Genomic DNA, 24,982 nt, shown 5'->3' on the forward strand with positions numbered 1-24,982 from the left:
GCCTTCAGCTCGGGTCATGATCTCAGGGTCCTGGGATCGAGTCCCGCATCGGGCTCTCTGCTCAGCAGGGAGCCTGCTTCCCTCTCTCTCTCTCTCTCTCTGCCTGCCTCTCTGTCTACTTGTGATCTCTCTCTGTCAAATAAATAAATAAAATCTTTAAAAAAAAAAAAAAACACATTGGTGAGGTGGTGAAGAAGCCTTGGGCACCAGCGGCAGGAACAGAAAATGGTATAGATGCTGTGCAAAACGGTACAGAGGGCCTCAAAATTTAAACATAGAATCACCATATGAATCACCCTTTCTACTTCTAGGAATATCCCCAAAAGAATTGAGTCTGTAGTAGCTCTGTCACAATGAGCAAAGTGTGGGAGCCGCCCAAGCGGTGGCTGGTGGATGGACGGGAAACTACACAGCATATGTGCACGGTGGAATGTTCTTCTGCCATAAGGAGGAAGGAGGTTCTGACCTAGGCTCGAACACAGATGAACCTTGAGGACATTATGCTGAGTGAAAGACACCAGCCACAGAAGCACAAATAACGTGTAATTCCACATATGGGGGGGTGCCCAGAGCGGTCAGAAAGTTGAATTGTGGGTGCATGGGGCTGGGGGAGGGGAGAATGGGAGCTGTTTTATAGGTGTAGTTTCAGATTCCCAAGGGTTCTGGGGATGGACGGCAGTGAAAGCAGAGAGAACATACTTCATGCCACAAACGGGACGCTTAAAAATGGTTAACATGGTAAATTTTGTTACTCTTTAAACACCCCCACACACACCCACACACATAGGCCATGTCTCCTGGAACCTCCAAGTGTGACCTTATTTGCAGCTGTAATTCTTAAGGATCTTGAGAAGAATTCACCCCGGATGTAGGGCTGTCTGATATCCACTGGCAGGTGTCCTTACATGGGAGAGGACACAGAGACACAGGGGAGGACATGTGACAAGAGCGGAGGAGACCGGAGCGATGAGTCTACAAGCCAAGGATGGCTGAGGGCTGCCAGCAGCCACCAAACACCAGAAGAATGGCATAGGACAGACTCTCCTTCAGAGCCTCCAGAAGGATCCAACCCTGTGGACACCTTGATTTCAGACCCCCTACCCCCGAACTGAGCGACCATACATTTTGTGGTCCTTTGCTCCGGCAACCCTGAGAAACTCACCCAGGGTACCCCATCCCTGCCCTCCCCTTGCTGGGCCAAGGGCTTTGGGTCACACACTCAGCTGGGGCATCCCACCACACACCAAGGACCACGAGAGAGTGGAGACTTCAAGCAAATGCTCCCTTTAATCTCTGGTCCCCCAGAGCCCTGGCCGGTGGGCTGAGTGCCCCCAGAGCAGGGCTGGCGGCCAGACCCTGGGGCCTTCCTGCGGCACCAGGTGGCTTTTTGAAAATGAAGCCTGGAGTGGTGGTGGCAGCGGACCCCAGCCCAGGAAGGTCCTGGCCCACGAGGGCCATTTGTGGTCCCCGCCGTGGAGTCCCTTGGGGCCAGCTACAACGTGGAATGCTTCTCAAAGGGCACCGTCAGGAGTCCAGCCGCTGCCTCGTCCAGGAACCAGCAAAGTTTCCCAGTGTGGGGCTGCACCAACGCGGCGGGGAGCGGGTTCTCCTCCTTGTCCTCCAAAATGCGCTGCATAGAAAGGGCAGGAGCATGAGGCACCCCCCAGCACCCACATAGCCCCTCAGAGCTCCCAGTTCCCTGCATGGACAAGACTGTCCTACTCTCAAGAGGGGATGTCGCCCTTCCAGCTGTCTTAGCCTCAGTCGGTCCCTGCATTTTCTATCATCTGTGACTACAGGACACGGGGGTTGGCACACCTGCCCTGCACAGACCGGGGTCACAATTGCATTCTGCAGATCACACCCTGTCTGTCACGAGTGCGCAGCTCTGCTCTCACACGGCGAAAGCAGCAGCAGATGACACATGAACAAACAGGCAGAGCCTGTTCCCATGAAGCTTCATTCATGGACACTGCAATCCAGATTCCACGGAATTTTCATGGGTCAGAGAATATTCTGCTTTTTCTTTCTTTTCCCATCCGCTTTAAAATCCTGAAAAACAGTCTGAGGGGTTTGAAGTGGCGGGGGGGTGGGAGGTTGGGGTACCAGGTGGTGGGTATTATAGAGGGCACAGCTTGCATGGAGCACTGGGTGTGGTGAAAAAATAATGAATACTGTTTTTCTGAAAATAAATAAATTGGAAAAAATAAATAAATAAATAAATAAATAAATAAAATCCTTCTTAGGGGTACCTGGGTGGCTCAGTGGGTTAAGCCTCTGCCTTCAGCTTAGGTCATGATCTCAGGGTCCTGGGATCGAGCCCCGCATCGGGCTCTCTGCTCAGCGGGAAGCCTGCTTCCCCCACTCTCTCTCTGCCTGCCTCTTTGACTACAGAGAGGCAAATAAATAAATAAAATCTTTAAAAAAGAAATCCTTCTTAGCTGGCGGGATGTGGGTCCATGGACCATGGCATGCTGATCACCCCACGTGACCTCGCAATTAGTGGAAATCATAAACGCTGCTTTCTGATAGCTGGGCCTGCCCCATTCACTCTGTGAGGTCACCTCTATGCCCAGCCCCATTTTACAGGTGGGAAGCTGAGGCTTGGGGGGCCTCAGGTGAGTGTACTCTGAGCTAAAACTGCCTGGACTGACCCTCAGGAGGTCCATAGGGAGGAGCCCTCCCAACCCACCCTACAGAAGGGAAAGTTGAGGCTTGGGGTGGAGGTGTGAAGTGGCTGCCCAAGGCCATGCTGGGCATCATGGGCAGGGATCCTGGTCTGCTGGATTCTTTATAGTCGGCACCCTTAACCCTAACACCAAGCCAGCCCATGAGGACATCTGGGCTCAACTGTTTGGGAGGATGAATTGTTATTTGTTAAATTTTTTTTTTTAAGATTATTTATTTATTTATTTGACAGTAGAGATCACAAGTAGGCAGAGAGGCAGGCAGAGACAGGAAGGGAAGCAGGCTCCCCACAGAGCAGAAAGCCCGATGCGGAGCTCGATCCCAGGACCCTGGGATCATGACCTGAGCCGAAGGCAGAGGCTTAACCCACTGAGCCACCCAGGCGCCCCTATTTGTTAATTTTTTAAAAATATTTCCAGTTTTGGGGTGCCTGGGTGGCTCAGTGGGTTACACCGCTGCCTTCAGCTCAGGTCATGAACTCAGGGTCCTGGGATCGAGTCCTGCATCGGGCTCTCTGCTCAGCGGGGAGCCTGCTTCCTCCTCTCTCTCTGCCTGCCTCTCTGCCTACTTGTGATCCCTCTCTGTCAAATAAATAAATAAAACCTTAAAAAATATACATATATATATATATATATATTTCCAGTTTCTCCCATAGTTGGTCTTTCAATGATGGCAATTACAATATATTTTTTATTATTTAGTTTACTTTTAATAGCTTATATATTCTATATTTCCCTAAAATATTATGTTTAACTGTCTCTCTTTTTTTCTTATTCCTCCTACATAATTTTCCTCCCTGATTAGTTTTGCCAAGGGTTTATCTTTGGGATCTATTACTAAGCTTTTAAGAATACTAATCAATTCATTAATTTCTTTTTTTTTAAGATTTTTTTTCTCTTTTTTAGAGAGAGAGAGAGAGAGACCATGAGGAGGGTTAGGTAAGAAGCAAAGGGACAGTGAGAGAGACTCCAAAGAGGGCACAGGCAGGCGTGGGGCTCAATCTCATGACTATGTGATCACCACCCCAGCTGAAACCAAGAGTCAGACGCTTAACCCAGAGTCACCCTCCCCTTAACCAATTCATTAATTTCTGATTATAATGTCAGGTATTCCTTCCACTGACTTTTTCTAGACTTACGTTATTGTTCATTTCAAGTCTAAAGTGGTCAATTTGTTTAACAATTTTTTTTAAGATTTTTTTTTTTAACAACTGAGCCACCCAGGCACCCAAGACTTTATTTTTAAGTAACCTCTACATCCAATGTGGAGCTCTGAACTTACACCTCCAAGCTCAAGACTCACATGCTCTACCGACTGAGCTAGCCAGGTACCCCTATTTAATACTTTTTTTAAAACTGCCTTTTCAAAGCTATGAATTTGCCTCTGAATGCAGATTTGGCCTCACCTCATCAATATGCTTTAATAATTGTTTATTCCTAACTAGCCTATAATTATAGCTTCCACCTCCCCTTCAGCCCAAGAATTATTCAAGTACCTTGGCACCTGGTGCTTTCAGTACTATGGTATCTGGGGCCATATTCCATCCTTGGGCCCACACACCTTTGATCTTCTTGGGAATAGGGCCCTTGGCCATTACCTTCAGGACAGCTGCCTTGCCTTCTCCAGTAGCCACGAAGATGACGGTTCGAGCTGCGTTCAGCACAGGAAGTGTGAGGGTCACACGCTGTGGTGGTGGCTTTGGGGAGTCACTAATGGGGGCTACAATCTTCTCCCGCTCCTGGGGGAGGAAGGCCGGGATGGAGACAGAAGGTCAAGGTCACTTCAGCTTCATGAGCACTCACACACACCCGGGATGGTCTGTTGGATCATTCCAACCCCTCCTACTGATCCTGTAGTACTTGATTTAAATCCTCATTTTAAGATGGGTGAACTGAGGCTCAAAAGGGTTAAGCCCAGCCAACTGGCAGATGCTAACTAAACCCCGCTGTGGGTACCTCCTGGCGCCCAAAAGTGGCCCTCCCTCTGGAAGCCCCAGTCAGCAGAGGCCCATGTGGGCACACTCACCTGCAGGAGGGGGTGGTCTGGGAAGAGCGAACAGGTGTGGCCATCAGGACCTACCCCAAGAATTAGCAGATCAAACACTGGAATGGAGTCCCCTTGGAAGGCCTAGATGGGGGAGAAAACAGTCCTGTGAGGTTGTGGGGGGTACTCGAAGGCCACAAAGAGACAGTGATCAGAAAAAGAATCCCAAGTGGTTTTAACAGGGAGCAACACTCAGTCTCACCTGCATGAAAGGGTCTCTAGGAGGTTCCACGTTTCACCCATTTGATTGGCCAAGAGTCTGGAGACACAACTGTCCCCCAGATGTGAGAGCCCAAGCCCACTTCCAGAGGTCAGAAGCTGGGCCACCCTGAGAGACCCAAAGGTGGGGCTGTGGCCTCTCAGAAAAGGGAACTTCCTGGCATCTGACCAGGGTGGGGCGGGATTTGCCAACCACCCCTGGGGGCAGTTTTTGCTGGTGACAATCATGCAGCACCACCTGCTGGACCACTCCCCCACCACCTCCCTGGGTGCCAAGTAGGCCTCCCTGGGCCCAAGTAGGGGGTGGGGGGCATGGGACGACCAGAAGGTCGACCACAACTCACCTGTCTCAGCTTCTTGGCATAGTCTTCCGCTGCCTCCTCCACAGGCAGCTGGGGGTTAATGGTGATCACCTGGCTGTCAGGAATGGGCAGCCTGGAGAGCAAGTGGGTCTGCAGCAGACAGAGGAAAAAAGTCACCCAACAGCAACACTCAGCTCCCAGAGGCACAAGATTTGCATGGGTGACCGAAAGGTCCCTGGGACAGACCCATCATCGCACCCACCTTCTGTGTGTGCTGGGATCCTGGCGGCACTCCGCCAGGAGTGTTTCAAGTCCAGCATGTTTGGGGGCCTCTGGCCCCAGCCAGCACCTGTGTGGCTGTACCACAGTCCTGTTTCAAAGCCCCCAGAGTCCCTTACACCTCAGGATAAAACCCAGCCCCTCTCTGCCCTGCACAAGGCTTTGCAGACCCTGCGACCCCAACCCACACATAAGCCACTGCCCTTGCCTGGGAGACTCCTATGCGTCCTTCAGAGCACCTCCTCTGAGCACCCACCCCTGCCTGTGCCTCCCCTACACCACATGTGACAGTGGTAAGCACTGACTTCTCTTCGGCTGCCACTACAGGGTGTCCTCGGCCAGCATATAGCCCATGCCCCGGCCTCGGAAAGGTGGATTTAATTTCTTTGGAAGCACCTGGAATCAGGCCCCCTGCAAGATGGAGGGCTCTAGCCTTTTCCCTCATCTCCCCAGATTTGATCTGCTCCAGGAGGGACAACTGTGACCCCCACGTTGGTGCCTCCCTTCACACAGGATCTTGGAATCCTGTGCCAGGGAGAAAATGCCAAGCTGAGCCACAGTGGAAAAGCAGGAAGCCACAAAAAATATTGTATGAGAAGGGGCAAGGGACAGGGACTTGGAGTACACATACCAGACCACATAGGGCTGCCTGCCCTGAACACTGGCCCGAGGAGTAAGAGCTCTCTCTGTATTAAGGGTAATGGGGAGCCAAGGAAGGTCTGTGAGCCAAGGAGGGCAAGGGTCAGATCTGTTGTTGGCAAGACCTCTCTGCTTTGTCCAAGGTTCCCATCGACACACACCCTTAGGGATTACACTGAGCAAAGCCAGTGCAGGCTATCAGTGTCCTCTTTCTGTCACTTGATCCTCTCCTTAGCTGCCCCTTCCCACCAGGCTCAGAGCTATTCCTGCCAGGGAGCCAAGGGCTGGAGTGTCAGTCAGGCAGGTTCCTGGAAGTGGAACTGCTGGTTGATCGGACTGTTCCTCTCTTAACATTCTGTGGGCATTGAGAAACCATTCCTAAGAAGGAGGCAGCCTCCGCTAATCCCCCCAGCCCAGAGGAAGCCCTGGCCTCAGCAGCAGCAGACCCACAGAGCACACAGGGTAAGCAGGAGAACACTCCTGCTGACAGAGCCCCAAGGTATACCGGATCCATCCTTGAGGACAGAAGCAATCCTGTGCTCCTATACTGGGTTGACTCGTGGCCCCCAAGATTCGTGTCCACCCAGAACTTCAGAATGAGACCTTATTCGGAAGGGGGGTCTTTGCAGATGTCATTAGTTGACTTCAAGTAGAGTAGTGTGGGCCCTGAATCCAATGACTGGTCTCCTTGAAGAGGCAGATGCAGAGACTGGAGTCCAAGGAACACCAGGAGCCCCCAGAGGCTGGAAGGGACCAAGGATCCTCCCCTCTAGCCTCCAGAGGGAGTGTGGCCTTGCCTACACCTGGATTTTAGGCTCTGACCTCCAGAACTAAGAAAATAAGTTCTTGTTTTAAGCCACCCAAGTTGTGGTCCTTTGTTAGGACAGCGCCAGGGAACTCACGGGACTCCCCTCACAGGGAAACTGGCAGAAGGAGCAAATCTTTGCCCCACACTTGTTCCCATGGCATCGCATTTGTCTTTGTCATACCCTCTGGCCCAGCTCTGCCCCTGGCCAGGACCTCACACCTCCAGGCCTCAGCTCAAATATCCCGGGCACTTTCTCTCTCACGCTATTATCTTTGGTCCACACTGCATTAAGTGAATGCTCTTATTTATTTATTTATTGCCCTGTGTGATGGTGCCCGATGCCCCACTATGAGCTATGAGTCCCATGAAGGAACTTTCCAACACCCCACTGTGTCCCCAGCGCTGGATACAGGGACAATGAACAACCCTGCAACATTTTTTTTTTACTGTTTTGTTAGGATTTTGTTACTCGAGGAAGTACAGTTCAAAAAAAAGTAAAAGTTCTTCAAATTCATGCAAAGTAAAAAGAAAGAAAGGCGAGCCCAGTTTTTAAGGAAGCTTTTGAGGAAGACACACTGGGGGGTCCCTGCCCTTGAGATGCGTCCCTGGGGGTCCCTGGGGGGTCCGTTCAGACCCTAGCTCCCCTGCAGGTCAGCAGGAGACCCCCCTCCCCCGCACACAAGCTCTCCTTTTCCAGCCCCAGTTTCTCCATCTATGAAATGGAGGAAATGACAGCCTCAACCTCATAGGTTATTGTGAAATTACATGAGATTATGGGGAGAAAATGTTTGATAATCAGTAGACCTTCCTTTTGATGACAAAACAAAACAACAACAACAACAACAACAGAAACCAGGAAATCGTCAGCTCAAGCTTCTACGCAAAGAGAAGGCAACACAACCAGGACCTAAGTGACCTGTAGCTTCTTCTGACCAAGCCCACCCCTTCCACACCTCCCTGGGCGTGTTTTCCCCAGGAGGACTTAGCTGATGCAGCTGGAGGACCCCAGCGCAGACCACACCTCCTCCAAGCCTCAGTTTCCCTAATTGTGTAAGACCTGAGGCCACAAGTTAAATAACCAGACTGGGAGGTCATCAGCACCGAGAGCAGCATGTAGATCATCCTGAAGGCGTCCAGGCTGGAGATGTGAAAACTGAGACCCAGGCTCCACACCAGATACCTCCTGCCTGGCCCTTCCCTAACTCTGCCCTTGCAAGCTACGGGGCTGGCGCGCCAGAACGTCTCTGGGTCCCTGGGTCCCTGGAATGGGCCACTGTTTGACCTCCACGCTCTCGCCCGGACTGTGTTCCCTCTACCTGGCCACCGGACAAAGCATAACGAGACTTCAAGGTCCCTACCGGCCCACTCGGTGGCAGTGGACGTGGGATTTCAGGGCACCCAGCAGGCCATTCCCAGATAGTGGCAGAAGGCAGAGTGTGACCCTATGCGACCCCCGTGGCGGGGTTCAGGAGGTGGGCGCGGCCTTCTTCATATGACCCCCAGCGGCCCCCGTAGTCGGGTGCGGGCGGTGGGCGCGGCCCTCTCGGTGTGACCCCCGGCGGCCCCCGTAGCTCTCACCCGGTAGAGACCGTACGTGCTCTCGGCGTGCTCGAAGGGCACGAGGCGCTCGTCGCAGAAGCCCACGGTCCAGCGCGCGAGGCTGGCGGGGCCGGCGGGGGCGGCGGCGGCGGGCAGCTCACGGGCCAGCATGGAGACGAGGCTGCCGCCCGACAGGCCGAGCGCGAAGCGGGCGCGAGCTCCCGCCAGGCAGCACGCTGCCCGTTGCGCCACGAGTTGCGCTAGCGACGCGCCTAGCTCCTGCGGGCTCGAGAAGACCGAGATGAGGTCCGGGGCCGGCGCGGCCATGGCGACGGCGGCGGCAGGGAGGCGGAAGCGCTCCGGGCAGCCACCAGTGCGCCTGCGCGAAGGCCGGCCCTGCCGCACGGCTGTCAGTACCTACGGGCGGCCGCCTATGGCACATGCGCAGTCCCACGAGTGAAGTTGCGGCAGGGCCTTGCGGTGATCCAAAGGGGCTCTTTGATTCTTTGCACAATGTTCCTGAGCTCTTCCCTGGGCTGGAGCAGGCAGAACTGATGCGGTTGTTCTCAAGCCTCGTGGTGTCAGGGTGGGGCCAAAGAGAGGACCCTAGAGCTGGGGTCCCTAAGAAGGGATTGCGAGTTGGGATGGAGGGAAGAGATGGGAGATTCCCTGGAGGAAGGCACCTTTTGATGGACTTTGAAGTTCCTGAGCCTGATAATATTTATCTTTTTTTTTTTTTAAAGATTTTATTTATTTATTTGACAGAGAGAGATCACAAGTAGGCAGAGAGGCAGGCAGAGAGAGAGAGAGGAGGAAGCAGGCTCCCCGCTGAGCAGAGAGCCCGATGCGGGACTCGATCCCGGGAACTCGAGATCATGACCTGAGCCGAAGGCAGCGGCCCAACCCACTGAGCCACCCAGGTGCCCCTGATAATATTTATCTTGTTGCTCTTTTTGGTCTCCCTCTTTAATTAAAATATAAGCTACAGGAGGACAGAGTTTTATTTTGTTCTCTGATGCTTGGAAAGCTCCCTGATGCCAGGAAAGCCTGGCACAGAGTTGGACCTGAAAAGATACTTGTTGAATTGCTTCTGCCAATGCTCCCCGGGGATCTCTGTGTCTGAGGACCCAGAGAGGCCTCCACCCTTGCTCTTGCCTGGAGAGGCTCCCAGAATGGGGCAAATGTGTAATGGCTGATGAGAAGGAGTATTCCAGGGAATAGCATGGGCAGAGAAGTCTGGAAAGAAGAGAAGGCCTGGTGGGCCTGGGAAGCTGGCCCACTTATGGGGGTGGGGGGATAATTCAGTAAGTGCAAGGAGACATGCATAGGTAGTACATCTTTAAAATCAGTAGCAAATTGGGGCACCTGGGTGGCTCAGTGGGTTAAAGCCTCTGCCTTCGGCTCAGGTCATGATCCCAGGGCCCTGGGATCAAGACCCGCATTGGGCTCTCTGCTCAGCTGGGAGCCTGCTTCCTCCTCTCTCTCTGCCTGCCTCTCTGCCTACTTGTGATCTCTCTGTCAAATAAATAAACAAAATCTTTATAAATAAATAAATAAAACGGGCAAAGGTTCTGAATAGACATCTCCACTAGATGAGGGGACATCTCCAAAGAAGATACAGAAATGGCCAACGACCACATGCAAAGATGTCCTGTCCACTAGCCACCAGGAAAATGCAAATCAAACTATGCGACACCACTTCACAGACCCACTAGAGTGACCATGATACAAAAGGACAGATGGGGCGCCTGAGTGGCTCAGTTGGTGAAGCATTCGGCCCCTGTTTTGGGCTCAGGTCATGACCTCATGGGTCATGAGATGGAGCCCTAAGTGGGCTCCACGCTCAGCAGGGAGTCTGCTTGAATTTCTCCCCCCATTCACCCTCTCTTTATAAATAAATAAATTTTTTTTAAAAAGACATAAATACACACTTGCGCACACACATCACCCCTTCTCATATTTCAAAGTTATCTAATTGCTTCTGTAATATGGCTCCACTCCTTTAATCCTGAAAAAATCACAAAAAGCAGCTCAGGTTCAAGACAGACTTGGAGGAAAGAACTGCTTTTATCTGCTAGACACCTCAGTAACACAGACCATGGGCCAGATCTCAGTACTACTCATAGACTGGCGGCTAGGACTCCATTTGCTGGAAACAGTCATGACTGCCTGCAGTAGCTGGAAAGTAAGAAGGAGGGGCTGAATCCAGCCTGCAGAAGGGAGGGGTAACTGCATTTATTCATTTCCGAGATGTTGAACACATTTTGTCTTTCAAGCTTCTAAGCAATTTTGGTCCTCAGTGGTTAAGGGGTAGTCTTGGAGCAGAGGGCAGAAGGGTGGGATATCAGATTGGGAAGGGAAGGCAAGCATCATGTGGATGCTGTGTTGTTAAGAATCTGGTGGGTTGGGGCGCCTGGGTGGCTCAGGGTTGAAGCCTCTGCCTTCTGCTCAGGTCATGATCCCAGGGTCCTGGGATCGAGCCCCGCATCGGACGCTCTGCTCAGCAGGGAGCCTGCTTCCTCCTCTCTCTCTGCCCACTTGTGATCTCTGTCTGTCAAATAAATAAATAAAATCTAAAAAAAAAAAAATCTGGTGGGTTCCCATGGTGTCCCTTAAACAGTACAGTTGGGGGCAGTGAATGAAGGTGCTATAGACAAATTATACAGGCCGACCCGCAAAGTGTTGTTCAGGCAAGTTTTATTATTTAGCACCCTTTGCTTCAGCAGAAATCAGGACCAGAGGCTTTCGCTCTGATGTCCTGGTTCCCACGATGCTGATACTTTACACCTATAAGGAGCTGTCCTGCTCACCAGGGCTCCACGTGCCCTCACTCACCATCACAATACATCTGAGCCTTCCCTCAAATGCTCCCATTTCACACCTGGAGAAACCGAGGCTCAGGGAGTGCAATGGTTTCTTCAACCATTCATTCATTCATTCATTCAGAAAACCATTTCCCGGGACGCCTGGGTGGCTCAGTTGGTTGGACGACTGCCTTCGGCTCAGGGCGTGATCCTGGAGTCCCGGGATCGAGTCCCACATCAGGCTCCCAGCTCCATGGGCAGTCTGCTTCGCTCTCTGACCTTCTCCTCGCTCATGCTCTCTCTCACTGTCTCTCTCTCTCAAATAAATAAATAAAATCTTTAAAAAAAAAAAAAAAGAAAACCATTTCCCAAGCTCCACCTGTGCCCAATGCTGTCCTTCATCTGAATGAGCCCCTGAGGGCAGCAGTCCCTGCCCTCTCCTAGCTCATACCCTCCTGGAGAAGTCAGACAATGAACAGGTAAGCCACATAAACACAAGAAAAAACCAGCACAATAATGGAGATACTATAGGGTGACGGGAGAGAAGGTGACTGGGGGCTGTAGAGATCGGTAGGTGAACAAAAACGACATTTACATGGAAGCCTGAATGGCAGGAAGGACACGGTTGTGTATTTGGAGGAAGAGCATCTCCAACAGGGGCACAAGGAGACTAGAGCCCCAAGGCGGGAACTAGCAGAAGGCAGACACGTGTAACTGGAGGCTGACCACCCAGGCCAGACAGGAAAGGTGAGACTGGAAAACTGATCTTAGGGGAACCTTTGGAGGGCTTTGAGTAGGGGAGTGACTAGGGTCTGTTTTTTTTTTTTTTTTTAAAGATTTTATTTATTTATTTATTTGACAGAGAGAGATCACAAGTAGGCAGAGAGGCAGGCAGAGAGAGAGAGGAAGCAGGCCCCCTGCTGAGCAGAGAGCCCGATGCGGGACTCGATCCCAGGACCCTGAGATCATGACCTGAGCCGAAGGCAGTGGCTTAACCCACTGAGCCACCCAGGCGCCCCTAGGGTCCGTTTTTTAAAAGTCACTGTGGCTACTCGGTGAAGGGATTGTGAAAGAAGGTATGGAAGCAGGGAGGCCAGCTAGGAGCCCATTTAGTGGGCTAGAGAAATCTAGTGCTGGTTGGGTTCGGTGGGTTCAGGGTGTCTTGGAGGCAGAGTTCTTGGTCCTTTCCGATTATGAGCCTTGGAACATGACAAAAAAGAGGATTCAGGACTGAGTCCTGAGTTTCTAGCTTAATTGGATGCACGTGGAGCTTTAACTGAGCCAGAGAAGCGGGTTGGGGAGAAGACTCAGGTCCATGTGTTGGCCATGTCTTGTCTGTAATACATATATTTCCCAATAAGAGTGCTGGCAAGCATGTGGGAAATTGCAACTTTGATTTACTGTTGCTGGTGGGACCATAAAATGGCACAGTCGCTTTGAACAACAGTCTGGCAGGTCCTCAAAATATTAAACAGTTACCATATGACCTGGTATTTCCACGCCTTGGTTTATACCAGAAAGAATTAAAAACATACGTCCACACAAAGACTTGTATATGAATGTTCTCAGCAGCCTTACTCACAATAGACAAACAGTGTAAATGACTTAATGTCCACCACTGGATAAATGGTCAACAAAACACGGCCCATCCATTCAAAGGGATATTATTTGGCCATAAAAAGGGACAAACCTGGATGAATCTTAAAAATAAGACATTGAGTGGAAGAAGCCAGACACCAAAGACCACATGTTGTATGATCTCATTGACATGAAATGTCAGGAATAGACAAATCTAGAGACAGAAAGCCAGTTAGTGGCTGCCAGGGTCTGGGGGAGAGACTTTAATGGGTCTGAAGTTTCCTCTTGGGAGAATGAAAATGTTCTGGAACCAGACAGAGGCGACAGTTGCCCAACTTTGCGATCACTAAATGCCACCAAATTGTACGATTTACAAGCGTGGATTATTTGGCATGTGAATGACACCTTAATTAAAAACAGATCAGCTGGAGTTGGCCAGGCATGCAGCATAGGAACAATGGTTCAGGGACAAGGGACAGCAGGAGTAAAGGCATGGAGCAAGACACAGACTGGAAACAACCAATCACCATGGAAGGAAAAGAGCCTTCAGGATGGCAGCACCCAGGAGACTGGACTCTTCCCCAGAGCGAGGGAAACCCTTGAAAGGTTAGAGGCAAGGTTCTAGCCTGCAGCCACCTCTCCTTGGAAGCCTCTCATGTCCTCAACTCTCCCTCCTCCCCATGCCCTCTCCAGCACGCTTCTCCCTCCCTCCCTTCGTCCCTCACACGCCGCTTAAGCCCTGACACTCCTGGCCCACGTATTGATGCCAGGCTGGGGCGAGTTTCTCTTCCCACATCACAGGGACAAACATCCTCTCTGTACACATCCTTCCCGAGCACCTTCTGATTCTGGCTTTCCTCCCGACCTAATGATGGTCCCTGGGGGCAAGTCACAGAACTTCTTGTTCCAAAACAACAACAACAACAACAACAACCACCAAAACAACAACAAAAAAGCTTTTGGGGCGCCTGAATGGCACAATTGGTTAAGCATCCGACTCTTGGTTTTGGCTCAGGTCATGATCTCAGGGTTCTGGGATCGAGCCCCACATCTGGCTCCACCCATGCTCAGCATGGAGTCTGCTTAAGATTCTCTCTCTCCCCCTCCCTCTGCCCCTCCCACTCCTGCTATCTCTCTCTCTCTTTAAAATAAAATCTTAAAAAAAAAATAAAAAATACAAAGCTCTCAAGCCAGCCAAAGGCAAGGATCTTAAAAGCATCTTGCTAAGTCAAAGAAACTGGTTTGAAAAAGCTGTACCTCGTGGGATTCCAAGTGCATGACCCAGAAAAAGCAAAGCTATGGATACCATAAAAGATCGACGGTGGCCAGGGATTGGGATAGGAAGGATGAAGAGATGGGAACACAGGGGATTTTTAAGGCAGAGGAATGATGACACCATCACAATGGACGCAGGTCAAAACCCAAGGAAGGGGGCGCCTGGGTGGCTCAGTGTGTTAAGCCGCTGCCTTCGGCTCAGGTCATGATCTCAGGGTCCTGGGATCGAGTCCCGCATCGGGCTCTCTGCTGAGCGGAGAGCCTGCTTCCTCCTCTCTCTCTCTGCCTGCCTCTCTGCCTACTTGTGATCTCTCTCTGTCAAATAAATAAATAAAATCTTTTAAAAAAAAAAAAAAACCCAAGGAAGGTACAATACAGAGCGAACGCTGATGGAAGCCGTGGACTTCAGGTAATAACATTGCGAGAGCACAGTTGTAACAAACACAGGTTGGTAATGCAGGACATAAATAGTAAGGGAAACAGTGGTGCGGGGTCGAGTGTATGGGAAGTCTGTGCTTTCTGCTCATTTTTTTATGAACCTGAAATTGCTCTAATACTTAAAGTCTGTTATTAATTAAAAAGACAAACACAGAGCCTGCTGCCGAGAGTCACCAGGATTATTTCCCTGCCAGCTCAGAGAGAGCCTCTTACCCTGATGAGAGTCACAGGCTTTGGAATGGGAAAGGTCCCGCTGGTCCGCTTTCTCACCAGGAGCTGCCTTCGTGCCTGTTTTCTTATCTGTATAAGGGGGACCATGGCAGTTGCGAGGTCTGATGGGATGTCATATGGGATGCACTTGCCTTATCAGCATACTGGGGACACTCCATCCCCAGTCAACTAGGGCTTCATCCATCCCCCACCCCAATCCATTCTCAGGGCTGCCCCCTCCCAGCAAATGCTCAGGCATCACAACCCTTTCCTCCTCTGTCCCCTGCAGTGGAGACAAGATGAAACAGACATTGTAATACTGAAGGGGGAACAGCAGAAATTAGGATTGAGTGTCTAGACTCTGGAGCTGGGAGTCCTGGATTGGAAAGCCAGTTCCAAAGGGCCCCTTTGCAGCTCACACCCAGAGCTACGGCCACACTGGGGCACCTGCCAGAACCCACAGGCAGATCAACTGTCCCTTCCCTGGGGCTGAAGCTGGTGCAGGACTCCGTGAGGCCCCAGAGGTTGCCGGGAGGTAGGGAGGATGCTAACCACCCCTCTGCACCCCCAAGCCCCCCATCTCCCACCCTTCCTCACTCCCCCACCTCCCCTCCCCTCACCCCCACCCCCATATGCAGCCAGTCCCCAGACCCCAGAGGCCGGGGGGGGGGGCAGCAAGAAATGACCGTGAGTTCCCCAGCAAAAAGTCCTGCCATCTGAAACTCAGAAAGGGTTCCGCGCCACATGGAGACGGACAGTAAATAACCGGGATTCCGGCACCAGACACTCTGCAGGTTTATTTCTTGAATTCAACCAGGAAACAAAACCTTGGTGGTGCTTGGAAAGGCCCACATGCAACAGCGCTAGTCCCAGTGTTTGTGGGGCTGGATGCTGCTGCGGGAGGAGAGCAGGATGGACAGTCTGGGTGGCCAGTCCCAACCATGGGAGTCCAGGATGAGCCACCAACAAGGCCAACGGGGACATCCGAGCCATCCTGGCTGTGTCGTCCAGGATGTCACCACCAACACTGGGTCACCATCACCAACGAGGCCAGTGGGGATATTCAACAGGCTGGAAACCCCAAGGCCCAAAAGTCCATCTCAGACACCACCCCCCAGGCACGAGCCCTCCCCTGACACCCCTGCTGCCACTCCTATGGGTCCCAGCAGTAGCCGTGCCAAATGGGGACACCGAGAGGCCTCTGCCGGGGTGGGCATCTGAACGGTGAGCCGAACAGCCACCCAATGCAATCTTCAAGGGCCCCTCTAACAGGAGCTCCGTGGAGACGCCTAAAAGGAGACATGTGGGCAGGGGCAATGTCCAAGGGGTAAGAGTTGATTCTGGAACCTTCCGGGCATCAGGAAGGGCAGACAGTGTATGGGAGACCCAGCAAAGATGGTCAAGTGCAAAGGGCAACTGGCCCAGCCTGGGAGATCTCTAGCTAGCCTGGAGGTCCCTTAACAATGCCCCACTACATCCAGGTGAGTGGGGTGGACCACCTGTGGCTCCTCTGCTCGGGGGGGGGCGTGGGGGAGGATGGAGGGTCTGCCTGGCACTCAGAGAGGGCGAGGATGCCCTGGAGTCCGGCAGCCTGGGGAGGCCTGGACAGAGGCTCCTTAAGGCACAGCTGAGAGGGAGGCCAGGAGGCTCCACTCTGGGTCCAGGATCCAGCAAGATGCCCCTCGAGGGCAACGAGACCCTGCACGCCTATAGATCCCAGGAGAGAGCAGGGGAGGAGAGAGGGAAGAGGTGAGGGCAGATGAACAGAAGCAGGGAGAAGACACACACACACATAAACACAGAAGCCAGAATTCAGGCAGGAGAGAGCCTAGAAGAGAAAAAAGGAGAGCCGTGGGCTCCTGCTGGGATCCAGCTGCTCGGCACTAGGATGGCCCCACCTGGAGCATCTGGACCAGCCCCTCCCCAGGCAGGGCTGTCCGGCTCAAGCTTGCCTCACCGGCAGGGTCCAGCCGGCAGCCTCTAGCAAGCAGAGGAGGAGCATCAGAGGGCAAAGGCACCCGAGCAGATGCGGGTGTAGACACCCTGGTCCAGCGGCAGGTAGTGGCCCTGCTTCAGGTCCAGGAAGAAGAGCCTGTCCGAGGTCTGGCGTGGGTCGAAGCCCTCGTGCTGCAGTCGAGTCTTCTGGATCTTGAAGGTGCCTGTGGGGGTGGGCATAGGGTTTCTCAGCTGTTGGGGGGAAGGTTCTGGGATCCCCAAACTCACCATCCTGTCCTACACTTCCAGGCTTCTGCATAAGCCATCCCCTAGCGCTGGAAACATGCTTCCCCATTTTGCTGGCCTGATTCCCCCTTGTCCTTCAGATCCTGACTTCATACCCCCTCCTCCAGGGAGACCTCCCTGCCCACTACCCCATCACAATCCCAAACACTGTGGATTCCCTGCCTGGGCACGGGTCCACTTCCCATGAGGCCAAGGAAGGGCTGAATCTGCCACAAAGTAGGTCGGAGGTCAGCAACCCAGAGCTGAGGGCCAAATGCAGCTCATCATCTGTTTTGTAAAGAGTTTTTACTGGCACAAAGTGACACCCACTCATTTACACACCATCCAATGCAGCTTTTGCACAACAGAGGCAGAGGTAAGTTGCTGGGACAGAGACTGCATGGCCCAAAAAGATCTGAGAATATTTACCATCTGGTCCTTTAAGAAACAGTTTGCACTCCCTGCGGTGGACAATTAAAGAAAAGTTTCATGAAAATTAAGGCTCAGGGATAGGGTGAGTAGGAAAAAACTGAGGCAGGAGACCTGTGTGCATTGGAGTTGAGAAGGTTTCTCGTTTTAAACAGAACTTCAAAAACACAACCCATAAGATTAAAAAAGAAAAAAAAAGGTAAGTTTGTATCAAAATGAAGGGCTTTTCAACAAAGGCCCCCTTAACAAGATTGACAGTTAAGACTCCCAAGAGAAGACTCCTGATGTCCGAAACCGCTAAGGAATTAACAATGGGACTATTAGGAGAAACTTCTGGTCAAGAAGAAAAAGAGAGCAAGGCTATAAAAGATGGACAAAAATTACAAACAGGTGACTTATAGGAGCTGGAACCTCTTAGTTCTGCGAACTTCCGAGGTACTAATACGATTTGCTCAAATTTCCTTTCATCAGAAAAATACAGGAAATGGAAGAAATGCACCAAACACTGCAGAATGCCTAGGGGGGCTGGGATCGAGGAATGGGAATAAATAATGATGCAGAGAAAACAAGGTAAGGCCCCTACATGAGCCCATGGTGCCCGCTGGCCATGGACCATTGCAATCAGACCTGGCGGGGGCGCCTAAAATGGGACAAATAAGCAAATGGTTGCTGAATCAACAGACAGATGGACAGACAGACACAGGAGGCCGCACCTGTGGTGTCCACTTGGGGCAGAAGGCGTAGAAAGATGGGCCGGGCATAGGGCGCCAGAACCTTCTGCAGCTCTTGGTACAGTGCATTGGGGCTCAGCTGGCCGTGGGGGTCCGCGATGGCTGCCATGCCTGCTTTTCCCTCCACTCCTGGAGACAGAGGTTTTGCTAAGAACACCCCACCTTTTGTCCCATCGCAGGACTGGATGCACCCTTGGAGGCCCCTGGCCTCTGATGTCCAATCCCTGCCATCTGAGATAACATTTGCTGGAACAGTCACTGTGTTACTGAGCTCCTGCAGCACTCTCTGTAACAGTAAGACAGTAGCTTTCCTGATCCCATTTTCTGGATAAGGAAACCAAGGCTGATTATCATCCATGAGGGGTGACTCCAGATCCAGGGCCCCTATCCCGGCTGCCATGTGCAGTTACCCAGGTTGAGCACTGCCCAAGGGCACCTGTGCCTTCAAGCTCATGCAGGTTTGGCTCCTCCGGGGCTGCCATACCCTAGGACCAGCCCCAGAACCCCAGCTTGCCTGGCACAGCCACCCCGTACACAGCCACGTCTGTCTGGCCCAGAAGGCGACTCAGCACACTCTCCACCTCTGTAGTGGAAACATTCTCCCCACGCCACCGGAAGGTGTCCCCGCCGCGGTCCCGGAAGTACATGTAGCCCAGCTCATCCATCACCAGCACGTCACCTGGCAGAGGGGAGAAGGAGAGGTGAGATGGTGGCTCACCATCTCCATAGCCAGCACCCCACCCCCGGGGTCTTCCCACCTGAGAGGTAGGCACTGTCGCCCTTGCGGAAGACACTGTGTGCAATCTTCTTGCTGGTGGCACTCTCGCTGATGTAGCCATCGAAGCGACGCAGTGGGTCCTGCTGGTTGATCTGGCCCACAAGGAGGCCGGGCTCCCCTGGGAAGGAGGCCACCCTCAGACTGTGCTGGGTGGGCAGGGGGTGGGGGCCCCAGTTCCCCAGGGGACTGGACAGGGCCTGGCTCACCAGCCTGACATGGGATACAGAGGCCCTGGGCATCCCGCAGTAGTTCCATGGTGTCCTCATTGACCTTCACCAGCCGGATGGGGTACACATTGGGTAAGATACGGCTATTAAAGCCACAGGAGCCAACCTGGGACAGAGCGATCTGAGTTGGTGAGAAGCCCCAGGGGATGGAGGGGACACAGCGTCCTCCCCACGGACACCTTGCCTTTCCTGCCCCAGGGGCTGGAATGAACGCCCCTGCGCTGCCTGAACTCTGTGACCTTGGGTGATCTGAAAAAGGGGGTCTTAAGGGCAGTGCCTCCTTCCTGGGACTCAGGCTCCCTCTTCCCCCCCTTCCCAGCTGCCTTTGCAACCATGTGAGGAAACCCGCTGACTGGTCACCACTTCCAGGTCCATAAAACCCTCTGTGCTGGCAGGAAGGAAATGTCTAGAAGGACCCTGAAGCCCACTGCCCACCTGGCTCAATCCAATGAATAGAAATGCCTGTTTCTACACTGTTGGGCATATTTGTTACAGCAGCAAGTTCCATGAGCATGGCCAGGGTATCTTCCCGGCTGTCTATTTAACAGATATGCATGGGGCTGGGGCAGGGGGAGGGGAGGCTGGCTCTCAGGTACTGGGGCCCCAACAGAGAGACAGACAAAAAAGGAATCCTTGCCCCCAGACGCTTGCTTTATCATGATTCTCCTGATCTATGCGTGGCTTAGTAGGGCTGCATAAGAGGAGGGTCCCGCTCGGACAGAATGGAGACAGTGATTGCTAACCCTCAAACCATCTGCAGAGAGCCTGCTCCCTGGGGGTGCTGTGCTGAGCTCACGGTCTGCTGGGGATCCGACAAACCCAGGGAGCTATCATCCCCATTTACAGATGATGAAACCAAAGCCCAAGGAGTCTGAGTGGCTTCCCCGGTAGAAGGAGATGGGCACGCCAACCCCGGGCCAGGACCCCCAGGTCCCTGCTCACCCGATACCCCCACAGGTGGGGCCTGAGGCTCATGAAGGCTGAGGCCTTGGCCCAAGGTATACCGCCTGACAGAGGACTTGAACTCTGGGGGCACAGACCCAGGGCTGTGTGTGGTCCTGCCAGGCCTAGGAGCTCCCCCTTCCCCCAACCCTGTCAGCCTGGCAGAGCCCTCCCAGGGGTAAGGCTGTCCTACAAGAATCCGGGGGCGGGTGGGGGGGTACTGGGGAGGCCAAGGTGGCAGCGATAACCTGCCCACGCCCACCCCCCACCACCCCCATCCCCATCCACCTTGCCATCCATGTTGGCTATACTGCAGTTGCATTCAGTGGCTCCGTAGAACTCGCCGATCTGGCGCACACCGAAGCGCTCGGTGAACTCCTCCCAGATGTTGGGCCGCAGCCCATTGCCCACCGCCAGGCGCACACGGTGCCGCGCCTCCGCCTCACGTACCGGCTGCTTCAGCAGGTAGCGGCAGATCTCCCCGATGTACTGGACCACCTGGGGAGGCGTGGGAAAGCAAGGGGTGGGCCTGAGGAGAGTCACCACTCCGACCTGGGTGCTAAAACCAAATCGTCTTCAGGCGCTGTAACACCCACCTCCCCAACCCCGGGCCATTTGTGCCTACCCCTTGCTGGATGGGGGTGGGGGGCAGGAGGATGCACTCAGCGATTCTCATGCCCCTCCCCGCCCTTCTGCTCCCCACGCTGTCTCCAGGGACCCCCGTGTGTGCCACAGGCAGCGCAAGACTGAGGGGCGCACCGCTGACACCCCACCAGCCAGCCCTCAGCCTACAGCCCTAGCTCCGCGGGCTCCACTCCCAGTGGGGAGGGGTGCATCTCCCAGATACCTCAGGCGCCTTCCAGTCCTCATCTCTGGGTTGACTTTGAATGATTACCACCAACATCCCCAATTTTTACTGAGGGTCACCAACAGTAAGTACCTGGACCAAAACTGATAAACAACAGAGCTTGATTTGAAGCTGGGCAGCCTGACTCCGGAGTCTGAATGAAGCAGTTACGAGCTCGGGATTAACCGCCAAGCTGAATGTCACAGCTTCCAAGCGCTCACACCTTCCCCTCACACACAGGACCAAGTCCAAATTTCTGCCAGGGGCCAGTTCCCTCTGGCCCCACCGTCCTCACTGTCTCCTCTCCTTTCATTTCCCACCAACACCCGCTACCACCACAGCTCCTCCTCGGGGCCTTTGCACGCATGCTTTCTTCCCTGGGGCATTCTTCCCTGGGATGCATCTGGCTCTCCCGTTTTGGGAGAAAGGTAACCGCTGAGGACAGACTGTCCCTGAACACTGCTTGCTAAATCTCTGATGAGAAAACAAATGTGCTGAGTACTCTCTCCCGCCAAGCACAGAGTTCATTTAATTCTCCCAACACCCTATGTTGGACATGAAGCCCTGAGATCCACAGAGGGAAAGAGCGTGCCCAAGATCTAACCAGGAGGTTAGATCGGAACTCAATGGCGCTAAGTTCTAACCAGTGCCCAAGATCTAACCAGGAGGTTAGATCGGAACCCAATGGCACTACGTTCTCTCCTTGGGCCCTGAGGTTCAGGTCCCTGCTTTTGCCTGTGGCCCAGCCCACCCCATCTCCAGGGCAGAGCATCAGACAGGGTCTGGCCAATCAGCCCAGTACAACCTCAGCTACTAAGTGGTTTAAACCTAACCAGAATTAGACCAATAAGAATCAGCCCCAGAACTTCTGATAAACCAAAAAGAAGAGAAAGGCTCTTTATCTCCGGAGCTGCTGGGAACCTTCCCAGCCCCAGAGAAGCAGGGCTGGGAAGGAAGCTGCCACTAAGGAAGGAGAAAGACAAGAAATGGAGAGGGATTGAGGCACTCCTGGATCAGGCTGTGCCTGAAGCTGTCCCCATGTGGAATCTTCAGGTCCATGAGCTAATAAACCCCCTTCTTCAGGAAGCCAGGGTTTAGGTTAGGCTTTTGGCTCTTGGAGAGGGATTGAGGCACTCCTGGATCAGGCTGTGCCTGAAGCTGTCCCCATGTGGAATCTTCAGGTCCATGAGCTAATAAATCCCCTTCTTCAGGAAGCCAGGGTTTAGGTTAGGCTTTTGGCTCCTGTCAAATGATGCAAAGTCCTGCCCTGAGCAGCTCTCAGCTGTTCTCTTCAGGCCAGGGGAGGGATGCCAGCCATGACTGAGGCAGCTGAGGGGGTAATGACCCCCTCGGGCCCGAGGCTGTGTCCCTGCACTGAGAGCAAACATTTAATCTTTACCTCTGGTCTGGACCCTCAGACAGACCCAGTGCTCAAGGGAAGACAACTCAGGTCAGTTCAGAGAGCCATACATCAGTGGGCCTTCGGCAAGACCTCCAGCCTACAGGGTGACAACTGGATAGAAACTGGGAGCTGGGGAGCCCTCTGGGGGGCTTAGTCAGTTAAGCATCTGCCTTCAGCTCAGGTCATGATCCCTGGATCCCGGGATCAAGCCCTGCATTGGGCTCCCTGCTCAGCGGGGGAGTCTGCTTCTGCCTCTCCCTCTGTCCCTCCCCACCACCACCCCCGCTGTGCACTCTACCTCATAAATAAATAAAACCTTTTTTAAAAAGGGGGGTGGAAAAAAATTTAAAAATAAAATAAAAAGGGGGGTAGGAGGATGGGATAACCAGGTGATGGGCATTAAGGAGAGCACATGATGGAATGAGCACTGGGTATTACAGGAGACTGATGAATCACTGAATTCTACCTCTGAAGCTAATAAGACAGTATATGTTAATTAATTAAATTTAAATTTTAAAAAAGAGATTGGATGAATAGGGAAAAAAAAAAAAAAAAGATTCTGGGAGGAGATGATTGACCTGGGACCCTGCCATGACTCCTGTGTCAGGGTGACCTTATACTTTAAGTGCACACACCCCAGTGGGTATGGGAGGATAAAGGCACCACATACTCAGTCCCCCAGGGATGAGAAGGGGTCCAGCCCTGTCTCCTGCCTGTCTGTTCCTATGTAACTAAGAAAGTGGGTTCTAAATGACAGCCTGCTGTCTCCCGTGAGGATAGGTGTTCTGTCATTTGGCTGCAGCCACCGTTTCCCCATCCAACAGCCAGAGGATGGGATTTCTGAACCCAAATGCATGCGCTTGTTTTAGCAACATTCTTGTTAAACTTGACCTTTGAGGATTTTGTCCTCTATTCCTTAAAGGACCCCTAGGGTTTCCTGGGTACTTCTCTTGACACAGAAATTCCCCTTCTTAGAAACAGAATAGACTATCAAGGATCTGGAGACAGTGCCCAGTGCCCAGTGGGAGTATGGCACGTCAAGGACAAAGAGAGGGACCACCAGACACTACGGGCCTTCCAGGAAAAAAAGCTGAACTTGAAGCTGATCAATTATCTAGACCAGAGGTTCTCAACCACCAGCAACTCTGTCCTCTCAGAACCCTTGGCAACATCTGGGTACATTTTTAATGCTCACAACCTGGGGGGGAAGGGGGGCGGGGTCTAGTGATTTTGGGTCAAGAATGCTGCTGAATATCCTATAGTACACAGTGTGCCCCCGCCAAATGATCCAGCCCCAAATATCCTTAGCATCATGGCTGAGAAACACTGCATTGTACCCAACTCCTAACGGACAGGAAACACCGGGGATAGAGGAACATGTTAAGAGACACCCCAGCAACGTCCAGACTGGGAAAATATTATAGGACGCACAGCCCTTCAGTAAATATAAGGCAGAAAAAGAAAAAAGAGACAAAGGGCTCCTACAGATGAAGGGATCCTCATGAGACACATCGACAGGTCAAAATGTGTGGGTCTCCTCTAAAACCAGATTTTTTCCAAATTATAGAAACGGGGGAAAGTCACATTTTGACCCAGTGAGACACAGGGGGTGGAGCCACTGCTCAGATTTCTGATGATACTGAGAGCTCACTGTCACATTTTGGCTGTGATGATGGGGCTGAGCTTATGGGGTATTTGTTTGTTTGTTTTTTCCCTTTTGTTGTTGTGTCCACATATACATAACATAAAATTTACCATTGTGAGCACAGTTCGGTAGCATTAAGAACACTCACCCTGCCGTGCAGCCACTATCATCTGTCAGGACTCCTTTTATCTTGGAGAACTGAGATTCTATCCCCACGAACCACTGAGTCCCCACTCCACCCCAGCCCCAGGTGCCCACCAGGCTACCTCCTGTCTCTATGACCGTGACTGCTCTAAGTCCCTCATATAAGAGGGATCATACAGCGTTTGTCTCTGGGTGACTAGCTTATTTCCCTCAGCATAACGTCCTCGAAGTTTATCTATGTTGTGGAATGTGCCAGAATTTCTCCCTCTTGAAGGCTGAACAATATTCTGTCATATGAATACACCACCTCTTGTTTATCCATTCCCAGGTTGGTAGCCCCTAGGTGGCTTATATACTTTAGCTATCGTAAATCATGCTGCTGGGAACAGGGATATACAAATATCCCTTCGAAATCTGAGAGGCAATGTGGGGGGTTTGGGGGATAGGGAAGGAAAAAATGAAACAAGATGGGACCGGTGTGGGGAGACAAACCATAAGAGACTCTTAGTCTCACAAAACAAACTGAGGATTTCTGGGGGGAGGGGAGTGGGGGAGGAGGGTGGGGTTATGGGCTTTGGGGAGGGTATGTGCTATGGTGAGTGCTGTGAAGTGTGTAAACCTGGCGATTCACAGACCTGTACCCCGGGGCTAAAAATACATTATATGTTAATAAAAAATTAAAAATTAAAAAAATATATCCCTTCAAGACCCTGCTTTCAATTTTCTTGTTTTAACAATAGTCCTTACCAGACACAAAAGGCCACACACTGTGTAAGTCCCACTTACAAGAGATGT

General features: G+C 52.4%; 2 protein-coding genes across 4 annotated transcripts in view; both read right to left on the minus strand.

Annotated features, from left to right (window-relative positions):
* Window positions 1-1,268: 1,268 nt before the first annotated feature.
* On the minus strand, window positions 1,269-8,876 carry PGLS (6-phosphogluconolactonase). The gene is made up of 5 exons (XM_044253955.1): window positions 8,557-8,876; window positions 5,295-5,402; window positions 4,714-4,815; window positions 4,286-4,426; window positions 1,269-1,630 (listed from the first exon to the last, which is right to left on the minus strand). Exons 1-5 carry the CDS (start codon window positions 8,842-8,844, stop codon window positions 1,493-1,495), a joined length of 777 nt encoding a protein of 258 aa, XP_044109890.1. The 5' UTR covers window positions 8,845-8,876; the 3' UTR covers window positions 1,269-1,492.
* A 6,717-nt stretch (window positions 8,877-15,593) lies between these two features.
* Window positions 15,594-24,982, minus strand: part of SLC27A1 (solute carrier family 27 member 1) — a 35,396-nt gene continuing 26,007 nt past the window's right edge. For all 3 annotated transcript variants that reach the window (XM_044253957.1, XM_044253959.1, XM_044253956.1), the window contains exons 8-13: window positions 20,438-20,647; window positions 19,187-19,313; window positions 18,961-19,098; window positions 18,717-18,881; window positions 18,185-18,331; window positions 15,594-16,981 (exon numbers count right to left, since the gene is read on the minus strand). In XM_044253957.1, the coding sequence (XP_044109892.1) occupies window positions 16,824-16,981; window positions 18,185-18,331; window positions 18,717-18,881; window positions 18,961-19,098; window positions 19,187-19,313; window positions 20,438-20,647 (945 nt within the window). In that variant the 3' untranslated portion in view covers window positions 15,594-16,823. The remainder of the gene's footprint in view (window positions 16,982-18,184; window positions 18,332-18,716; window positions 18,882-18,960; window positions 19,099-19,186; window positions 19,314-20,437; window positions 20,648-24,982) is intronic.

This window comes from Neovison vison, chromosome 6, assembly GCF_020171115.1.
Source record: "Neovison vison isolate M4711 chromosome 6, ASM_NN_V1, whole genome shotgun sequence".
Lineage (NCBI taxonomy): Eukaryota > Metazoa > Chordata > Mammalia > Carnivora > Mustelidae > Neogale > Neogale vison.

Excerpts from the sequence above, each read along its gene's own strand:
- PGLS (XM_044253955.1), bottom strand. The coding sequence starts at position 8,844 with ATGGCCGCGCCGGCCCCGGACCTCATCTCGGTCTTCTCGAGCCCGCAG. Across the intron at positions 4,427-4,713 it reads CAGACCACCCCCTCCTGCAG|GAGCGGGAGAAGATTGTAGC; the intron begins GTGAGTGTGCCC and ends TTCCTCCCCCAG. Across the intron at positions 1,631-4,285 it reads GCAAGGCAGCTGTCCTGAAG|CGCATTTTGGAGGACAAGGA; the intron begins GTAATGGCCAAG and ends CTTTCTATGCAG.